The sequence below is a fragment of the Fusarium flagelliforme genome, assembly GCF_020744385.1.
Source record: "Fusarium flagelliforme strain FIESC 12 MPI-CAGE-AA-0113 chromosome Unknown B0J16scaffold_5, whole genome shotgun sequence".
Taxonomy (NCBI): Eukaryota; Fungi; Ascomycota; class Sordariomycetes; order Hypocreales; family Nectriaceae; genus Fusarium; species Fusarium flagelliforme.
The window spans coordinates 2,005,149-2,023,212 of NW_025763507.1; the positions used below are offsets into that span (position 1 = coordinate 2,005,149).

Sequence of the window (18,064 nt, forward strand, 5' to 3'; positions counted from 1 at the left end):
AGACGCTCCCAACGCCCCTGTTCCCAATGTGTAGTAAAATGCAGTAACTCCCAGTGCTCAGTCGGTATTCGCTACCCCCAGCATGCCGACATCACTCAGTGTGTTTAGCGCTGCTTGGAGAGCAAGACGTTAACGCTTTCGCGAGCATTCTCGGTGGCCCACACACTGTCTTTTCCGCCACGGCGCCATTCGTCGCCCGACGCGTGCTCTCCCCCTCCCCTTGGTGCCTCTCCCATGATCACTTCAAGATCTCGCTTTTGCGAGCTCAGCCAGTGCTTAATGAAGTTGGCCGGGTCCTTGCCAAGGGACTCAAAGAATGAATGTTTTGCCTTTGAAACAGCAATGGCTTGAACAACGCGAGCCAGTTGGTCGTCAAGCCCTGTCACCTCTTTAAGCATTGCAATATATTGCGGATTGTTAAGCAGGGGCAGTAACGAATCACGTAGGGGATCATCAACGGGGACCTGGATATCATAGATGGTTGGTTGTGGATCTTTATGGAATTCGTGGTCAACTCGGATGGTGTACTGTAGACGGACGGGTTCCAAAGGTCGAAGGTTTTGTTGAACATAATCGTTGAGCAGAGGGATGTGTCCGATATCGCCTTGTTTTGTGACCTACATTCAGCGTTAGGATTGTATCAATACCGAAATTAGAAAATAGACTGACCTTCTTCAAAGGTTCGTTACAACGAAAGTTGCGTTTTTCCTCGTCTTCTTGCAGTCCAAGCAATTTGATGTACTCCCAAAGACCCATGACTGCCTCTTGATGGGTAGCATCCTTCATGTCCACAACATCGGCAAGCTCAGGGCTCAGCTGGTATCTCTCTGGTGATTCTTGACGAAAAAGGTTGATGGTAATGTTCTGATTCTCGTCTCCGTTTCTTTTGAAGGTGAGCTCATCAAAGTCAACTGAACTAGGGAGGCTGCCAGAGCCCTGGTTGCGGGCGGAAGTATCAGGCTTTTTCCACTCCACTGTTTGTTCGTTGCCGGTTCGAAAACGGGATCGGTCAAAGTCGACCGTTAACGATTTGAAAAAATGAGAGAAACGAGGCTTCTCTGCTGGCTTTTGCTTCGGGGCTGACTCGCCCGAGGCATTTTCTTCCTCAATGGCTTCGTCTTGGGGCGCGACCTGCTCGGTTGTCTCATCTTCATTGTCAAGCAGACGACCTTCGATTTTGACTCGATAGGAAGCCTCCATGCTAGGGGTAAAGTCAAATGAGTCAGAGTTCAGTCCGTTGCTTTGCCAAATCTGATCTTCGACCGTGTTGCTGATCCAAATTCGTAGGGTCTTGTATCTCTAGATCGTGATTTAGTGAATGCCTCTCAAGCTCGGACAAGCGAAACCCACCTTGGATCCGCGGCTAGTGTAATCGACAATATCTAGACGCTTTCGCGTGATGGTTGCATCGAGCCGTCGTTCAACATCCCGCAGGTCTTTGTATCGCTGGACACCATCTGCATTGACAATGCTATGCTCTACTCCTTCAGGGATGTTTTTGTCGGTGGGTTTTCGACTACGTCGCTTTGCAAGCTCACTCGCATGGGCCTGAGCCTGTTGTTGTTGAGCCATCTGTGCCTGGGTAAGGGGAACAGAGGGGTGAGGGCCGGAGGACATCATAGGTCCTAAGCAGAGGTTAATGTTAGCAGGTAGATAAGATGTGGCGGAATGAGACGGATAGAATAGATGCAGCGAGTTTTGAAACTTACCAATTCCACCTCGACGTTGGTTTGTCGCATGCGGGGATCTTTGAGGGACCTGTTGCGCGTAAGCGCGATATTGAGGCTGCATTTCGCCGAAAGTTTGGAGGTCTGGTGTTGGTCTCGGTAGGCGTCGGATGGTGGGATAATAGGTTGATCGTGTCGCGTCGCATCGCACGGCGTCGCGAGGAAGTTCGTTAGCCAATACTGGTCACGTGATTGTTTTTAGAAACAACAGGATTATTATACCTAATAAGTACTAAGTTGCCAACCTACTACCTACCTCCTACTGTACGAGTTCCTGGATATTTATAGCATAATTACAAGCACAATACAATACAACATTGTTTTGGCAATTGCTGTATTGCGTTACTGAAGATAAACCAAGTCTACCTACCTAAATAGATATCGCAATTCATACTCGCAAAATTTAAGGAAGATTGACATTTTCTTAACAATTAACCTAGTTAGGTCCATCCCTGTGTAGTTCTACGCCTAATTAGAACGCATTATATCGAGTGCTCAACTCTTATCTTCAAAAATACAGATAGGTCCACTTCTACAGCACTTCGACTAGGTACTCATGAAATCGACCTGAACATCAACGCGCACAGCCATGGAGTAAAGCCGACGATGAGGCCCTTCAGCGACTTTTGTTCGCCCCAGACGCTACCAATCCGTATCGCCATGGAAGAATTGTATCTTCATTGTGGCCCGTCTCCAAATTTCAGCAAAAAGCTCAAGTTGTCCCCCCTCCCCCAAGCAAGTACACCAGCACAGACCGGATGGAAAGAATACAAGCTCTCTGACGTTTGCGTTTGCATAAAGCCATATGGTGGCGTGAACTTCCTGAAATCTAGAAGTTTTGGTCCATGCGATCCATCAACTGGCAACCGCACTGCAGCTGTGCCCTTCACCACCTCCCATTTCCTCGACGCTCAAAATAAGATGCACCCCAAAACAATGCAATGACCAGTCCGCTCAGATGAATAAAACTCCTCAATTAAGACACCATGCTCTCAATGCCATGAAGGTACTGGACGTGATCGATGAGGGCCAAGTGCCGGACGGAGTCGACGAAATAGTCCACAGGATGATCACTCCAGGTTTGTCCGTACAGTTTGGCTGTCGGCGACTCCTCAGAATGCAGATCCCAGACCATTTCTTGATTGTCTTTTGCTGAACCGGTTACGCTTAGGTGCCGGATCCTCAGCGTTCCCCTGATTCTTACTCAGATGGTTCCTTCCCTGTCGGTCGCTTATACCAAACCCTTCCGAATAGTTGCCCGGCCCCCCTATTGTACTCGAGGGACTCGATACTTGAGACGACATGTCAGCAAATCCGCCATCGCCTCCATAAGAAGTGACCATCCTTTGAGAGAGGGCCATGTCTCTGGCACGCTCCAGACACTCGATCCAATCGGCGGCGGCAGAACCGCCTTCCGGTGGGGTTGAGGAGGATTTGGCTTCCTCGAATGTATAATGGTGGCCTCCCTGTTTGCAATTATTAGTACAAGGTCAATAAGTTCAGAAACAACCTATGGATGGCTTACTGTATTAACACACCACACTGTTTGTCCTTTCGCGTCGACCTGGGTTTTCCAAGAGCAGTCCGAGCCTAATAAAGACAACTCTTGCTTTGCTCTTTTCTCCTCACCCCCAGCTGGAGCAAGCACAATTCGACCACTCGAGGTAATCATGACCAAGCGCTGACGCTTCTTTGTTGTGCTTCCGATAAAGAAACGAGACAGCTTCTTATGTCCTTCTCCTGGTTCTTTTCCATGGGGGCTAGAAGGTAGAGGCGTTGAGACCACCATAAGGTCACCCAGCTTGAGAATGCGCTCGTTATTCTTAGTCAATACTGGCGACCATTCGATATCAAGCTGTGTCGGGGGAGGAAGCTCGGTGATTATTCGAGAAGGCCGACTACTCCCATTGGAAGGGGTGGTCTGGGGCGCAGGGGGTGCTCTCGAGTTGTTGGCCGGGTTTGTGGGGTTGGAAAAGCCGTTGAGCTGGATGACCTGCGGCTCTTGCGGAGGCGCTACATAAGGGCGTAAACGAGGTGCTTTGGTTCTCCAGAGTCCTTTTCCAAAGGGTTGTCCGTCAAAGAACTCGTGGTTCTTGATGTGCTCTACAGTCAGTCGCCTGGCAGGTTCAAGAACTAGGCAACGCTCCACAAGGTCTCGAGCGGCCGGCGGGAAACCGGGAGGAAATTCGTACTCGAGGTTAACGATCTTTTGAAAGGTAAGATACTCACTACCACCCTTGAAAGGTGGTCGGCCAGCCAAAAGTTGATATATGATGCAGCCAAATGCCCATAAGTCGCTAGCTTTACAGGCGTTCTTATGTGTAAGGAGTTCAGGGCTCACATATTCAGCAGTGCCAACGAATGATGCTGCACGGCTGTCTTCGTCCTGTCCTGGGTCAGGAGCGCCAATGGCTGATGCTGTTGACCCATCTTCCCGGGGGTCCTTCAGTAATTTAGCAGTCCCAAAATCTGTGATCTTGATATGCATTTGATCGTCCAGCAACACATTTTCGGGTTTCAGGTCTCGGTGAATAACGCCTCGGGAATGCATATAATCAATGGCATCGAGGATTTGTGCCCCGTAGAACCTAGTGCACTCAAGGTCGAAAGTACCTGTCTTCTTCAAAACACCAAGAAGTTCCCCGCCATTACATAGATCGAGGACATAGTATAGAGAAGTCTCGTCTTGGAATGTGTAGTATAACCGGACAATGCCAGGATGCTCAGTGAGTCGATTAAGAGTATTTTTCTCGATGTTGACATACTTGATCTTCTTCTCCTTGATGATGTGTCTTTTTTCGAGTACCTTGACGGCATACTCTTTGAGAGTCTGTCGATCAGTTGCCATGTATACAGTGCTGTAGGAGCCTTCTCCAAGAGTACGTCCGAAGGAAAAATCGCGGACGCCCTTCTTAACCTGTCGAACAACAGTTCGTCCATTCGCATCAACCTCCCGGCGGACTCCTACGGCAGCTCCGCGCTCCTGCCAGTCTTCTCTGGTGGTGGGAACTGGCGCATCACCAGTGTATGGTTGGTTCGGTTGCGGTCCGCCAGGCCCAGTTGCGTAGCCAACTCCCATGCCTCTTGAGCTCCCTCGAGGTGGTAACGGACTGCCGCCGGGATTCAAACCTGATACTGGTCGAGTCGGTTTGTTGAAGCGTTGGGGGTCTCGGCGGCTGGACTCCCTAACAGGATATGAAGTGCTGGAGCCAGGTTCGGGCACGTTGGGCATTCCGTAAATGGACGTCCTCGATGGCTCCGCTTGTGGTAATGACTGTGAAGGACCGGTGGAGGGGCTTAGTTCTGGAATAAAGTCGGACGACTGGGCAGACGAGGTGAGTCGAGGGTCGGTTAGCGAAGAGTCGACTCCGGCATCTATAGGGTCGAGACGAATAGCATCGTATGGCGAGGGCGTTGTGGATGTGGCTGTTGCTTGAGACGTGGAGTGGAGGGCGGATATTGATGTGGAAGCGGAAAGGGATGTATTATGAGTAGCAGGGTCGGGTCCAGGAGAAGAGGTTGAGGAAGCATTAACAGCCTCAGCGGCGTCGTCAGGGTTGGCGATGCGCAATCCGCCTAGGGCCTGAGAAAGGCTCAGGTCCCCGTTCATGGTGGGCGATGGAGAAGCCTTGGAGCAGATGCTCAGGGGAAGTGGGCAGGCTCAAGCTCGACTCGCACGGGGAGGAGTAACGCGAGTCGTGAGCAAGGGACGGTCGGCCACTGGCGGCGGCGTGGACCGTGGAGCATCACCGATGTCGAACAATCTTGTTGGAGTTAGTTGAGAGCGAGAGGTGTCAAAGTGAGGTGCGAGGTTGTGATGGGTGAGGTGGTTAGCAACAAATTATTATTAAAGGCGGGTTGTTGCTTTGCATTGCGTTATGTTGCGTTGCGTTGTACTGTACTGAGGCGGGCTGTAAACGAGACCCAACCTGGGTTAACTTAGTAGGTACCTCCAGGTACTAACCTTGGTAGTGGACGTGACAGTAAGAGATAAGTACCTAGGTAGGTAAGTACCTGGGTATTAAGGTATGAAGGTAGGTAAGTAGGTAAAGCCTGAAGAGGTAATTTAGTACGACAGGTACCTCCGAATGAAGAAGAGGAAAAAAAGTATAGGAGGGCGGGCAGGGCAGTCAGTCAGGTCGGGTGCTGTACGAGGCCACCCCAGCCCACCTCAAGATTACGAGAGTACAGAGAAGCGAAAGACGATACCTTAGGCCATCGCCAACCTTGTCCATTAAGCTTAAGGGGCATTCTAGGGTGATAGAAAGGAGAGCAGAATTAGCTGCCAACCTCTCTCAGTTTCAATGATTGTATCTTTATACTTTGGTTGATCCTTCGATATCTATGGATAGGATAACGTGCATCCCTAAATACTAGTCTAGTACTTACTAAAGCTACGGAAGAGCACGCCAATGAAGCTGCCTCTTTGATTACATTGTTCACCACTCCCACGAGTATGGCAAACAGGAATAAGAGTGCCCAATTAGTTGCTAATGGATGTTTAACCGAAATATCCAGTATCTGAACACAAAGACTATATAGTTTACCTGCCTTTGGTATGAAGGTCCTCACAGCATGAAGCCCCTTCGTTGCAGCTGGGCTCTGCGGCATTGACACTTTTGCATAGGTATACTTGGACAGTTTATTGCTGTACCAAGAATAACTCGCCATTTAACATTCCGCGAACGGTTGGCACCTAACAAGGTTAGTAGGTACCTACCTAAGTAGTTAATATCATTTGCGTACCACAGAATACATTTATTTAGATACATAGTACCTTCCTCTATATATATACACGGCTGCTTATCATGAAGCTCTATACTTCTTTAAACACACCTTACTTGTTAGGTAGGTAGGTTTAGTCGTTGATTTTCGCATTGTTACCTACCAACACACCTACCCTATATAAAAAGTGATACAGGAAGTTGCTACTCCAAACATCTCACAACGAATGACATCTGCACTGACTCAGGTTTGTTCAAACCCCAAAGGTTAGTATACTAAGCTTGGAAGGAACCAACTAGGGGCCTCTCAACTTGTGTCGAACTACCTACTGGCAGGTTTTAAACCCACGATGCTATCTTTACAAAGGCATTGTCAACATGTTGCGACTGAAGCCTACGGCAATCGTCATTACTACACCGGAGATGGCCGATGCCGAGCGCCGTAGTCGTTACAGAAAACATCTCATAAAGCGACAAGGGGGCGACAGAAGACATGCAAAGACCAGTGCACCCAGGAACGAAGGGGTCGCCTTCGAGGACGCCATCAATACAATGATACAGACAGATACCGACTCAGACTCTGGACAAGGATCTCGCAGTTTGTCGAGCCCAGAGATGTCGGCAAGAGAAGAGAGAGTTCCCGTGATATCGTCGCCCGATGGCAGCATCGATGGAGAAGCGCACACTATGCCGTTACGCTCTCGCACACAGTTCGACAATATGATCAACTATGTCATTGAGCAACATGAGGATGAAAGAGATGCCGACCGTCGGCAACTTGCAACAGCTGTAAGTTGGGATTTCCACCAAAACTGGCCCTCTCCACGCCAACAAGTATTCATTACAGCCTGGAACAGAACCAAGACAGCTTGGGTCACTAGGGGCAGACAAAAGAACAGCAGGCTGACTGAGAGTCCAAGCTCGATATACCAATACGCATACCGGGGCAAGAACCCGAACCAACCAACTTTTCGAGGGATCTTGATGTAATAGCCTCAATGATCGCTGAAGAACTCAACGTTACGCCTCCGCGGAGAAGTTTGCCTGTATACAGCGATGGTTTACCCGTGAATCAACAGCCGCAAACACCAAGGCAGTTGCCCGAGGCTCGTCACCAAAGCCGATTCAACGGAGCCCACACGGCACCAGTTCGAGGAAGACGCACGGAAGCCGACATAGAATATGCACCGGTTACGGTAAGAAGAAGGCGAGCTGGGCGCAATACTAGCCTGGTAGGTTTGGGATTGAGGACCTCGGATTTCCAAGACTTTTAGTCTTTTACGGAGGCAGTGGAAACGCTGACGATGTGTGATTTACCGAGATGCATTGTGATGTCAGGAGGTCGAGAGTATCGGCAGATGCAAGGAAGACAAAATCACTCTCACGGGTTCGGCATGAATAAAACATAGTGTCATGGCAACTGGAGCCTGCCGCACGATGACCGGTCAGCTTATCGAAGATCACCGAGGGAATACTGTTTGTACGCGAGCATTCATGTAGTTTCAATAAGCCTATGCTCAAGTCATGTAGAATTTCATCCTGCAGCTTAGGGCAATTGAATTTTGGCTCAAAAGGTATTGGTACCATGATCAAGGAGCTCTCTGCTTGCAGGCAACCAACCTCATGGTTGAATTTCCATTGTGTTAGTTTATTAAGGTACGTACCTTGCATCTAAATACGTGATTACCTAAGTCGTTTTGCTTCTCCAGATCCACATGGAGGGGATCGGGGTTAAGTTTTTTTCTTGTAATCTAGGGATAGAGTTACGTCCTTCGAGCCTCGCGGCAATAAAAATTCCAACAAGCAAACTTTTTACGGTTGTGCCTGGCTACCTCAGGCACAAACACAAGCAGTCTCCACCCTTTCGAATGGTTTCTTCGAGAGCAAATCAGGCCTGGAGGAACAGGTTGCTAACATCCAATTAACGCCGGGAGGAACTCAAACTGACTCGGACTGGGCGGAAGCCGTGTGGATCGGCCTGGAATATAATTGGGTTCACATTGGTCAATGGCGGCAGCGGATCACAGGTGAAAAAACTTGGCTGAGCTGGGCTTGCTGAGCTCGGCTCAGAGTGGCACGGGGCAACTGGTTTCCAAACACGGATAAAGTCCAAACGTTGGCCATCCAACCAGATAGCCGTTCGAGACATGCTCGAGACCCGCTAATACGCTATGCCTCTTACAGTCAAGAGACCCTTAACAATTACGCAATCTAGAAGGGGTCAAGCGCGGATTGCGAGTGGGGCGGACCATGAGCGGGTACGTACCTGACGCTGCAACTGCGAGCTGCCTTGGCCCCGAGCTAAACCACATCTAGGGCCGGGAGGTTTGCGATAAGCTGATGGCGTGCTACTGTGCACTTGACGCTTAGCACGGTCCCAGCTGCAGCTTGCCGTACGCTGTACAAGCCGCTGCTAGTGTTGACGCCTCTCTTTGGCGCAGGACATATCTTTGTTAAGTAGCTTTTCGCGGATTTCGCCGTTCGCGAGACCAACAGGACAGTGCCAACTTCCACAACTGTTGGAGATCGGAGTGAGGCTGCATGGGTGGGTGGTTAAAGAGCACCTTAACCTGGGGTAAAGAGCCACTCACACTGGACTCATACTCACGCCCCTTCTCTTCTCGTCTCTTCCTCTCCCGTTGCTCTCACAGGTTCTTTTACCTGTCGTCCCCTCGCATTATTTTATAGCTTTTAATCCTCCTTCTTCCATTCATCTTGTTCCTTCCCTTCTCTCTCCTTTCTCACATCCATTCGTCCATCAACATACTCGAACCTTCCTTCCCATTACGATCATATCACTCTAGTACCTGCTCACTTGTCGCAACCTCCTTCACACACTCGTGCCTTCTCTTTTACTGGCCATCCGCATCGCGTCTTACTACCTACCTCTCCTCTCGCACACTCTCCGTTCCTCCATCTCATCTATCTCGCTCAACCTTGATCTAAGCGTTCCGTCTCAAGTCAACGGAGCTCACCACCGCGTGTACCAAAGACGCTCGCTATAGATGGTTTGTGACATCGCTGACTACTAACCACTCAACAAACTTCCAGTTCCCTCAAGAAGAACGTTTTGCACAATGTCGTATTTCAGCTCTCAGTTCTCTCCCTCTCCCGTCCTTACCATGTCTCCCCAACATGCCCACCAGTCTATGGGTATGGCAAGCTTTGGACACCACACATCATCACGATTTGCACCCATGCCTAGCCAGTTTGCAGCTGCTCAGCCTGTTCGACCTGCTGCAGCTGGTAGAAAGCGTTCCCGGGACGAGGCTTCCGACAACCTCGAGCCTGACATCAAGTCCCTGCCCGTTGAAGAGCCTGAAGAGGAATGGATTTACGGCCCCGGCATGACCCTCATCAAGAAGAGCACTGGCTATATCACAGATGCGAGCAGCCAATCGGGAACATGGGTTGAAGAGAAGAAGGCTGCTGAGGAAGCCGCGATCAAAGAGGCACGTTCTCTGATCAGAAATCCCAAGCTGCAGCGCGTATCTCCTACTGTGTCGAGCGCTCCCACAGCTGCATTCTCTCACCCGAAAAGCGACGCCAAGCCTGCCAGCGAGGGACCCATTGTCGATAACTTCACTATGCACCTCGGCATTGGCTGGCGAAAAATCAGTGAACAAGATCACATCCAACAAGCTGCCCGAGGTTGGGCTCGCTACATCGAAAACCACTTCCCTGTTTCCAACGCCAGGATTCTTCTCGAGAGTAGCGGCCTACAATCGTATTTCGTGGAAACCAACGAGGGCTTCTTCCTGTTTGCCGAGAACCTACGACAAGGCCAACTTGTTAGCCAGACAGCCGAAGGAGCACTTCGAAATCTTCAGTGTTCCCCACCTATCTTTGACGGCATGGACGTTCTCTCTGCTGCTGAGTCTCCCCGACCAGCTAACGCTGTCCCTGATATGGATATGAAAATGGACTAAAGGGCCTCGCTCGGGGACATGTTGGTCTCTTTTGACTGCGTGTTATTTTTTCTTTGCTATATACTCGGAGTTTACGGTTTGCCATGCTTATGGGTTGGGATGGGACTGGGACAGGAGCCTTGGGATTGACGGGAAAGACCCCCAAGAGCGTATGCCATAGACTCGGACAGTCATGGCTTGATATCATCTTATTGCAATATACATCATTCACCATTAAGTTTCCTTGATCTGTCGCAGCGTGTGAAATCAATCGTAGACGTCCAGAGTAGCCGAACAACTATCGTGCACTTCGCGGACCCATCAGCGGAGAAAAACGCCCGCAAATGACACGCGTTTATCCTTGGCGTTGTTTTCGCGAGCATATTCACAGAAGCGGACGCGACGGCACTAGGTTCATGTTTGATCCATGCTTGGTTAAAGGTTGTAGAAATTATCATTGAGTCAAGGATCTGAAAGAATAAAAGGATGGGTTTAGCGACACTGATTACATGGGGCCTGGACTGTGATGCCCATACGGATACATGTGGTTGGATCATGGACAAAACAATCATGTAGAACACATGTTTTTGTATACGAGTAGTAACAATAGGTTTTCTTCCTCCCTCCCTCGCTCTCTCTGTGCAGGCCTAGGTTAATCAATTGGTTGTTTATCTACTAAATCAATCAAGTTAGGTCCAACTTATTACTATTTAATAAAGTACAAAGAACGAGATACAGTCCTAGCATTTTGTGCTGTTATTAAGTGTAAACAACATAATAACTAATAGCAACCAATTGTATTCTATTCTTTTAGTTAATGGGTTAACTGGTTCTTTTTCTTTACTAGGTACCTAAGGCATGTAGGTCCCGTCCTTAACCGGGCTACCTATCACAGACAGCGTACTTTTTTGGTACATACAGTAACAGGTGTTGCTCACTTCATGAAAAGACCTCAATGAGAATGTGGTAGATTATAAAGATATTAGGTTGAAATTGAAACAGCTCCTGCTGGTCTTATTTCATTTTTATTCAGATTAGTAGATTTTTACCTCCCTAAAGATTTGGCTCAGGGGAAGGAAGCATGCCCATTCCCAAGCTCTTCCAGGTTGCCTCGTACTTCCAGGCCAGACTGGAGAAACAGGTACCTTCGGTCAAGGTCCAGTTAGGCCAAGGCCTCTAGGATACCTTGTAGAACAGCAGCTATGGCGCCTGTTTTAGGTACCTCGCACCTATGGGCCCTTGGGTTTCGTTACCTTAGTACTAACCTACTAGTAGTAGCTAGAGTTGGGACAAGGTAGGTACCTTACTTCCATATCCTCTTCATCGTCGCAACGTCAGGGCCGCAGCAAAGACTCATTCGCTATCTCTAATTATCAATACCAGCTCTAGCTGCCTGTTGATTCGTTCTTGTTTGGTATCCCTGAGCAGGCAGAGTGCTCTTATCAACCTATCAGTTTACCAACCGCTTCGCCATCGTACTCCAACATATCGCAAACCATGTCGAGCGCAAACCAACTCTTTCTTCTCGCAGACCATATAAAGCTCTCGCTCCTTGAGCGACAGCGGGCAAAGAACCTCAATCTTGAAGGCGACTCCCAGGATGGCCACATCTCACGCTCTTTCGACCAGTTCCGCGATGGTTTGATCAGCCTCCGCGAAGAAGAGCGGCGGCTAACCGAAGCTGGCGATGCAACGTGTGTCTGACCAACTTACTTCCATGCTGCTGTTGTCAACTGACACTCATAGTGCCGCATCAAACCTCCCGGATTCTATCTCTTCGCTCCAAAAACAACTCGATGACCTCACGACCCAATTCCAGGGCCAGCCCTCTTCCTCAGCAACCGAAACCCTCACCCATCCTAACTCGGAGGAGCTCGCCGACGACTTTGAGCACGCAGCTTCTACATCGCCGACTTCGCGGAAGCCAAAGACAGTTCGATTCAGCGACACCCCCCCTTCCCCGTCCACCGAGCTTTTTGGACGCTATCGTGACGATCCTGAGGACAGCGCAGGGTACCAGGATGAGGCTCAGGGAATGAACAACCAGCAGCTTCACCAGTATCACGCTCAGATTCTCGAACAACAAGATGAGCAGCTTGATCGCCTGGGTGCGTCTATTGGACGTCAGCGCGAACTTAGCATGCAAATCGGCGACGAGCTTGATAGCCACGTTGCTATGCTTGATGAGGTTGAGGCTGTTACCGATCGCCATCAAAGCCGGTTGGACCGCGCAAGCAGAATGCTTGGAAAGGTTGCCCGTGGAGCAAGCGAAAATAAGCAAATGACAACCATCGTGGTTCTCATCATTATTCTTGTGCTCCTCATCGCCATCCTGAAATGATTGAATTGTTTTGGTGTCTGTCTCAGAAATTGACAGACTGCGTAGCGTATTTATTAGTTGGAGTTCTCGGAGTCTTTGTTATGGGCGTTCCTCGAGGTCTACTGCAAATGTCAATCAATATCTCATCTTGTTCTTTCACGCCATTACAAAAGAAAAGAAACGGACAGCTTCTCCTGTGTATCTGTACATTCACAAAGAAACGGTTCTTAGCAGAACTTGACAGGAAAAGCAGTCATGTTAGGGTTCTCATCGTATCTATTGTCATTCTCTCAAACCCTTCAATCCTGAACATAACTTGCAGCCTAGACGTTTCGTTCCTCGGTACATTTCAAGTCGAACAGGGACACTTCAACGAATAATGTCTCCTTCTTTGTCGATGCCTTCAAGCCCCTCAAGAATATCACTGCCAGCCAGAATGCCGGTGGCGCCTACCGTTACGCCCTTTTCCCTCGACCACACTTCATGGAATTTGATGCTCTTATCGCTCGACGCAACAACAATGCACCCTTCCTGGCCTCCTCCCACGGCGGTTGGATTGTTGGAAATTGATCCTCGAGGATAAGCAATGGCATAAAGAGCTCGCAAGTCATCCTCCCAGGGGATCGCTGCAACTTGTTTGCATTCTGGCCAACTGAAAACACTGACACGATAAGGGTGCTCTGGTGAAGAGTAACCGAACGTGGCCGCAATCTCTCGGCGAGTCGTGTTCCAAATGAGCGAGGTGACCTGAGCCGATACTGAAATTGTTGCTAAAGCTGCACCAGATGGTGTGTGGAAGAAGTGGATGCACTTGTCATTGGAGCCACCTCCCGTTGCGACCAACTCACGTCTCCAAGGACAGAAAGCGATGGCTTTGACGGCTGCGTCGTGGTTCCAGTGGTGCTTCGCGGTGCCAGGACCGAGACAGCGGACAGCATCAGTGGCATTTGGTACTGATCGCAGCTGTGCCGCGAAAGCACCCGTGGGCTCGTTGTCGTTTTGGGAGTGACTTATCAACTGTGTAACTCTCAGTTCAATACCACCGTAAGCGCTCCTAGGTTCGATGCGCGCTCGGTATCCATTTCCTGGTATGGCAGGCTCGGATCGTCGCCCAACAACTTGATCAGCATCAAAAAGACAGCAGAGGTTGTCGTTACCCCCTGAGGCAAACAGACGACCATCATATGACCATGCAAGACCGCATACTTGCTGACAGTGAATATTGCTGATCCTGGCTATCAATGATACTGCGCCAGGCCATGTATCCCGTGTGACCTCCCAGCCTATCGGCCACTCTACCACGTAGTAATAGATGTTACCCATCTCATCACCCACCACCAAGTCCTCGGTCTGAACCTGGACTCCTGGAGTGAGAGGATTCTTGGAAGGTCGTAGCGTGCAGACAGGACGCCAGCTCACACAGGAAATAGGGAATGCCTGACGAACTTGAAATCGCGGCAGTGTATCAAAGACAGATTGGAACAGGACACGACCGTCTGAGTGTCCGATCCCAAGCACAGCTTTACCTCCTTGTGTTGACGAGAAGGCGACCGACGTCAACTAGGTGTCAGGATGAGCGCCGTGGAGCAACTGGACGCCCCGAAACTCAGACCAAGCATAAAGTAGATTTCCCAGGCAAACGACGAGGGTATGTGTTGTTGCTGAATATGCTAATGGCGAGCAGTAAAAGTCGTCTTTGAGGTTCGGTGCATCGAGAACTCTATGATACATCAGGCCACTGCTTCTTTGGTGTGCCAATTCACTTACCTGAACGGAGCAGCTGGGAGAAGACGTTGTCTTGCTGGCCTAACAGGGGCTGTCTTCAGTCAGCCATGGGTTACGCAGAGCCAAGCATCTTGAACATACCGGACCACTCTTCTTTGTTGGCCCACTGATGGCCATTCCAATGGGTCTGACTGATTTCTGTACTAAAAGTGTGATAACCTGGACTTGGAGGTATTCGCTGGTTTTGTGCGAACTCGAGGACCTTTCGAACCTGATCAAGTTTGAGGGCTGAAGCAATGCGGCCTTCATGCTTCTCCTTTTCGACCGACGTACTAATAATACCTTCTTGGAAAGGAGTGGAAAACACCCTGGCATTCGTTCCGCGTCGGACGAGATGCCCTTGTCCGTCATCTACCGCAACTGTGCTGGGCGCAATACCTCCAACTGACCACATGGCACCCATACTTGCCTGACGCTCGCCCCCTCGGTTCTGTGGGAGTTGACCCAGAGCTACGCCTAAGGATGGGACATATGTTAGCACGGAAACCACGATGCATCGATAATCGAACCTCTGTCTTGACTGTTGTCGTCAACTCGAAAAGGAAATCGCGGGTCGGGGTCCAGAACGCGACGTTTGAGAACAAAAGGGTCGGCAGAAGCACACTTGTTGCGCTTTAGACGCTCCTCCCTCGTCAGGTCCTGACTTTGCTTCGTCGTCCGGTATCTTTTAGATGATGGAGAGACAAAGTCACGCTTTGGGACATATCTGTCCAGTTTCCTGTTGAGATCCATTCTTCTATCTTGCAAAGGCAAGTGCTTGGGGCTCTTCGGACAGACGAACGGTGAAACAATCGTTGGCTTCTGCCTAGAGCGGCGTCTTTCGGGTGTTCTGGGAACCACGGTCGAGATTCCTTTTTGTTTGACAGCAAGAGTTTCTTGCGCTTCATTCTCAAGCAACTTCTGCGGGATATTGCCATCCGGACCGGAGCCATCGAACGAAGGAAAGCATCTTTTTCGGATAGTGGGCGAGGATTCGAAAACCTCCTCTGCTGAACTATAGCCAGAATCCGATGGACTTGATGGCTGCAAAACTGCGTCGCACTTCCGTCGAGCAGATTGAGGACGGCGAGGCGGCATCCGAAACATCCCTCTCGATATTGATGTAGCAGGGAGTTGTAGATCTCCGGGTAGATCATAGAGAAACGAATGAAGTGCTAGCTATGACCTGAACAATACTGCCTGCTACAATAGACAGTCCCTTACTTGACAGTAAGCTGCTCTGCCTACTAAGTCAGATGGTTGGAAAGTATCGATGTTTGTCGAAAGAAATTTTGTAGGGAAGAGAGGATACCTAGGGTGAACAGGTGAAGGAACAGTGAAAAAGGAGTGGTTGCAGGGGGAAGGAGTTATGCCAATTAACGATGCACGTGGAGCACAAAAAGGCAGCACTTGCTTGTTCATATTTCTTTCAATTTTCTTCAAAGGTCGCCCGTGGCAAGTACAGAGGCAATGAGCTGTTTACGTTATTGCCTTAGTAGGTAGGAGGGAGGCAGTACCTGCTGGCCTCCATGCTAGAGATTCATATAAGCCAAGCCAATATTACCAATAACGAAACTGCACATTTCTTCTGTCAGTGCAAGTCAAGTTCAACACGAGGTAATGGTTCAAGGTTACCAAAGCATCTGTCCCGTAGGAGAAGATTGGCTTCGTGTAGAGATGAAGAGACAATGTGAAAAAGCCTTTCGGCTGAAGTTGACTGAACCGACTGTGGTGCCAACAATCTCCTAACACAGTCCAACACCATTACTTTAATAACAATACAGGAAGCAAGGTTATACATAATAGATAACTCTCGAGAATGCAGACATGCCTATGTCTACTCGCCAATCATCCCAGAAGCAATATTTGCATACCGCGAATCCGGAAAGTTGAGCCAGTTCTCGGATGCATCCAACGCCTTCAAGAAGTTGTAGCTTGTACTAATGAGCGACTCGTTCCCTTTCTTATCCCCAGAAGCCTCCCAGAACATACTTCCCCCAAGACCGTGCTTCAATATGTATTCCACCTTCCTCCGGACGCAGTCCGGCGTGTCATAGGAGATCAACTCACGCATGCTAGCATCATAGCTATAGTAGGCCTGAGCATCTTGGTCGTACTTTATCTCAGCACCAGGCTTGGGTAATGCCTTGTAGTCCCAAACACCCCTCTCCCAAGAGCCCTGCCCGACGTCACTGAAGGATTTGCCGATACCGAGGTTGCCTTCAAATGAGCGGCCGTAGACTGGCATGCCGACTACAACCTTCTCCGGTAGGACACCGGCCTCGATATAGTCCCTGATGGTATCGTCCGTATTGAATGGGCTCGCACTGGATTTGTAGGGAAACAAGTTCGCATTGTGACCACTGGTGCTGTCCCAGCTTCCAGAATAATCGTAAGCCATGAGATTTATTCGATCGACAACGTTGCTAATGTTGGCTAGATGCAGCTTGCTGTACTTCTCGGAACCAGTGGGTGCGGCGATCGAGAGTAGAGAACGATGACCGGGAGCGTTTTGACTGGCATATGAGTCAAGTTCATCTCGAACAGCCTGGAGAAGTAAGTCAAAGCTGGTGGCTTCGTCATCGTTACCAGGATACTCCCAGTCTATATCGATACCATCAAACCCCCAATCTTTCATTAAAGTGACAGCGGACTTGGAAAACCTAATACGGTTTTCAAGGGTGCCAGCGGCAGATGGAAAGTTGTCTGACCAAGTCCATCCTCCAATGGACAGAATAACCTTTAAATGACGATGCACTTTCTTCATGATGAAGAACTGCTTCACACATCCATACACGTTATCTCCTTTGTCATTCCAGCCTTGTTTTTGTTTAGATATGGGAGCAGACCAAGGGACGCTAACTCACCATCTCCTTCATAATGCTTTTCGAGGTCTGCATAGCTATCCCCAGTATAACTGTAGCTATAGTCAGCGCATGTTTGTTCGTAAATCCTTCAAACGTACACTGTTCCATCAGGTTTAAGGTTCAAGAAAGCATAAAGTACGTGTGTGATCTGGGAAGCCTCGAGATCTTGAGGTTGAAAGTTCCTTCCATATATGCCCCTGCAACATGTCAGTAGAGAATCCAGGACGCTATAAGGCAATCTACAGACCAATTCGTGAAGTAGACAGTGTTAACATGCCCGTTAGTTCTCTGGATGATCTCTTTTTGAGAAGGTGATCTTCCATGGAGGAGTGCAAGGGACAAGGTAACCTGGAAAACAGCAATAGCTATCAGAGATCGGTGGATGAATGGCCACATTCTTTTGTTTCTTCTGAGTCGTAAAGGCTAATAGATTCATATGTCAGGATTTAGACCCAAGATGAGAGCGGAAGCTTTCGACTCAGTTACCTTGGTAGGTACCTACCTAGGTAGGTAGTCAAACACTACTAACCTAGGTACTAAGGCAGGCAGGTAGGCAGGTACCTAGGTAAGGTAGAGGTTAGTAGTTTGGTTCCAAGGTGAGGAAGGTCCGAGAGTCAAAGAGCAAGAGGCAGGCGCAAAAGAAGAATGTATTCTGCAGATAGGTATGGAAGGTACCTCCTGATGATTTGAACAGCTAACTGACTGCATAGGCAGATTCGAAGCTGCAATCAGCACCTATTGATTACCTGTAACT

At 49.3% G+C, this 18,064-nt stretch overlaps 7 protein-coding genes across 7 annotated transcripts; 3 read left to right on the forward strand and 4 right to left on the reverse strand.

The window, feature by feature from the left end:
* Positions 1–104: 104 nt before the first annotated feature.
* B0J16DRAFT_270567 (uncharacterized protein) lies at positions 105–1,791 on the reverse strand (the record flags this gene model as incomplete). Its single annotated transcript, XM_046123549.1, has 4 exons — positions 105–617; positions 670–1,299; positions 1,351–1,625; positions 1,710–1,791. 4 exons carry the CDS (start codon positions 1,789–1,791, stop codon positions 105–107), a joined length of 1,500 nt encoding a protein of 499 aa, XP_045981347.1.
* Positions 1,792–2,755: 964 nt separating this feature from the next.
* Positions 2,756–5,470, reverse strand: B0J16DRAFT_157069 (kinase-like domain-containing protein). The gene is made up of 2 exons (XM_046122143.1): positions 3,253–5,470; positions 2,756–3,193 (listed from the first exon to the last, which is right to left on the reverse strand). Exons 1-2 carry the CDS (start codon positions 5,335–5,337, stop codon positions 2,840–2,842), a joined length of 2,439 nt encoding a protein of 812 aa, XP_045981348.1. The 5' UTR covers positions 5,338–5,470; the 3' UTR covers positions 2,756–2,839.
* Positions 5,471–6,503: 1,033 nt separating this feature from the next.
* B0J16DRAFT_157086 (uncharacterized protein) lies at positions 6,504–7,946 on the forward strand. Its single transcript, XM_046122144.1, has 2 exons — positions 6,504–7,240; positions 7,372–7,946. Exons 1-2 carry the CDS (start codon positions 6,830–6,832, stop codon positions 7,723–7,725), a joined length of 765 nt encoding a protein of 254 aa, XP_045981349.1. The 5' UTR covers positions 6,504–6,829; the 3' UTR covers positions 7,726–7,946.
* A 1,107-nt stretch (positions 7,947–9,053) lies between these two features.
* B0J16DRAFT_344897 (uncharacterized protein) lies at positions 9,054–10,597 on the forward strand. Its single transcript, XM_046128213.1, has one exon. The coding sequence runs from the start codon at positions 9,529–9,531 to the stop codon at positions 10,378–10,380; it is 852 nt and encodes a 283-aa protein (XP_045981350.1). The 5' UTR covers positions 9,054–9,528; the 3' UTR covers positions 10,381–10,597.
* A 1,259-nt stretch (positions 10,598–11,856) lies between these two features.
* B0J16DRAFT_385989 (uncharacterized protein) lies at positions 11,857–12,700 on the forward strand (the record flags this gene model as incomplete). Its single annotated transcript, XM_046131545.1, has 2 exons — positions 11,857–12,053; positions 12,106–12,700. 2 exons carry the CDS (start codon positions 11,857–11,859, stop codon positions 12,698–12,700), a joined length of 792 nt encoding a protein of 263 aa, XP_045981351.1.
* A 348-nt stretch (positions 12,701–13,048) lies between these two features.
* Positions 13,049–15,541, reverse strand: B0J16DRAFT_385990 (WD40-repeat-containing domain protein; the record flags this gene model as incomplete). Its single annotated transcript, XM_046131546.1, has 5 exons — positions 13,049–14,239; positions 14,321–14,399; positions 14,447–14,495; positions 14,546–14,920; positions 14,974–15,541. 5 exons carry the CDS (start codon positions 15,539–15,541, stop codon positions 13,049–13,051), a joined length of 2,262 nt encoding a protein of 753 aa, XP_045981352.1.
* A 619-nt stretch (positions 15,542–16,160) lies between these two features.
* On the reverse strand, positions 16,161–17,975 carry B0J16DRAFT_157146 (glycoside hydrolase superfamily). The gene is made up of 5 exons (XM_046122145.1): positions 17,797–17,975; positions 17,558–17,733; positions 17,409–17,507; positions 17,311–17,360; positions 16,161–17,263 (listed from the first exon to the last, which is right to left on the reverse strand). Exons 2-5 carry the CDS (start codon positions 17,704–17,706, stop codon positions 16,281–16,283), a joined length of 1,281 nt encoding a protein of 426 aa, XP_045981353.1. The 5' UTR covers positions 17,707–17,733; positions 17,797–17,975; the 3' UTR covers positions 16,161–16,280.
* Positions 17,976–18,064: the final 89 nt, after the last annotated feature.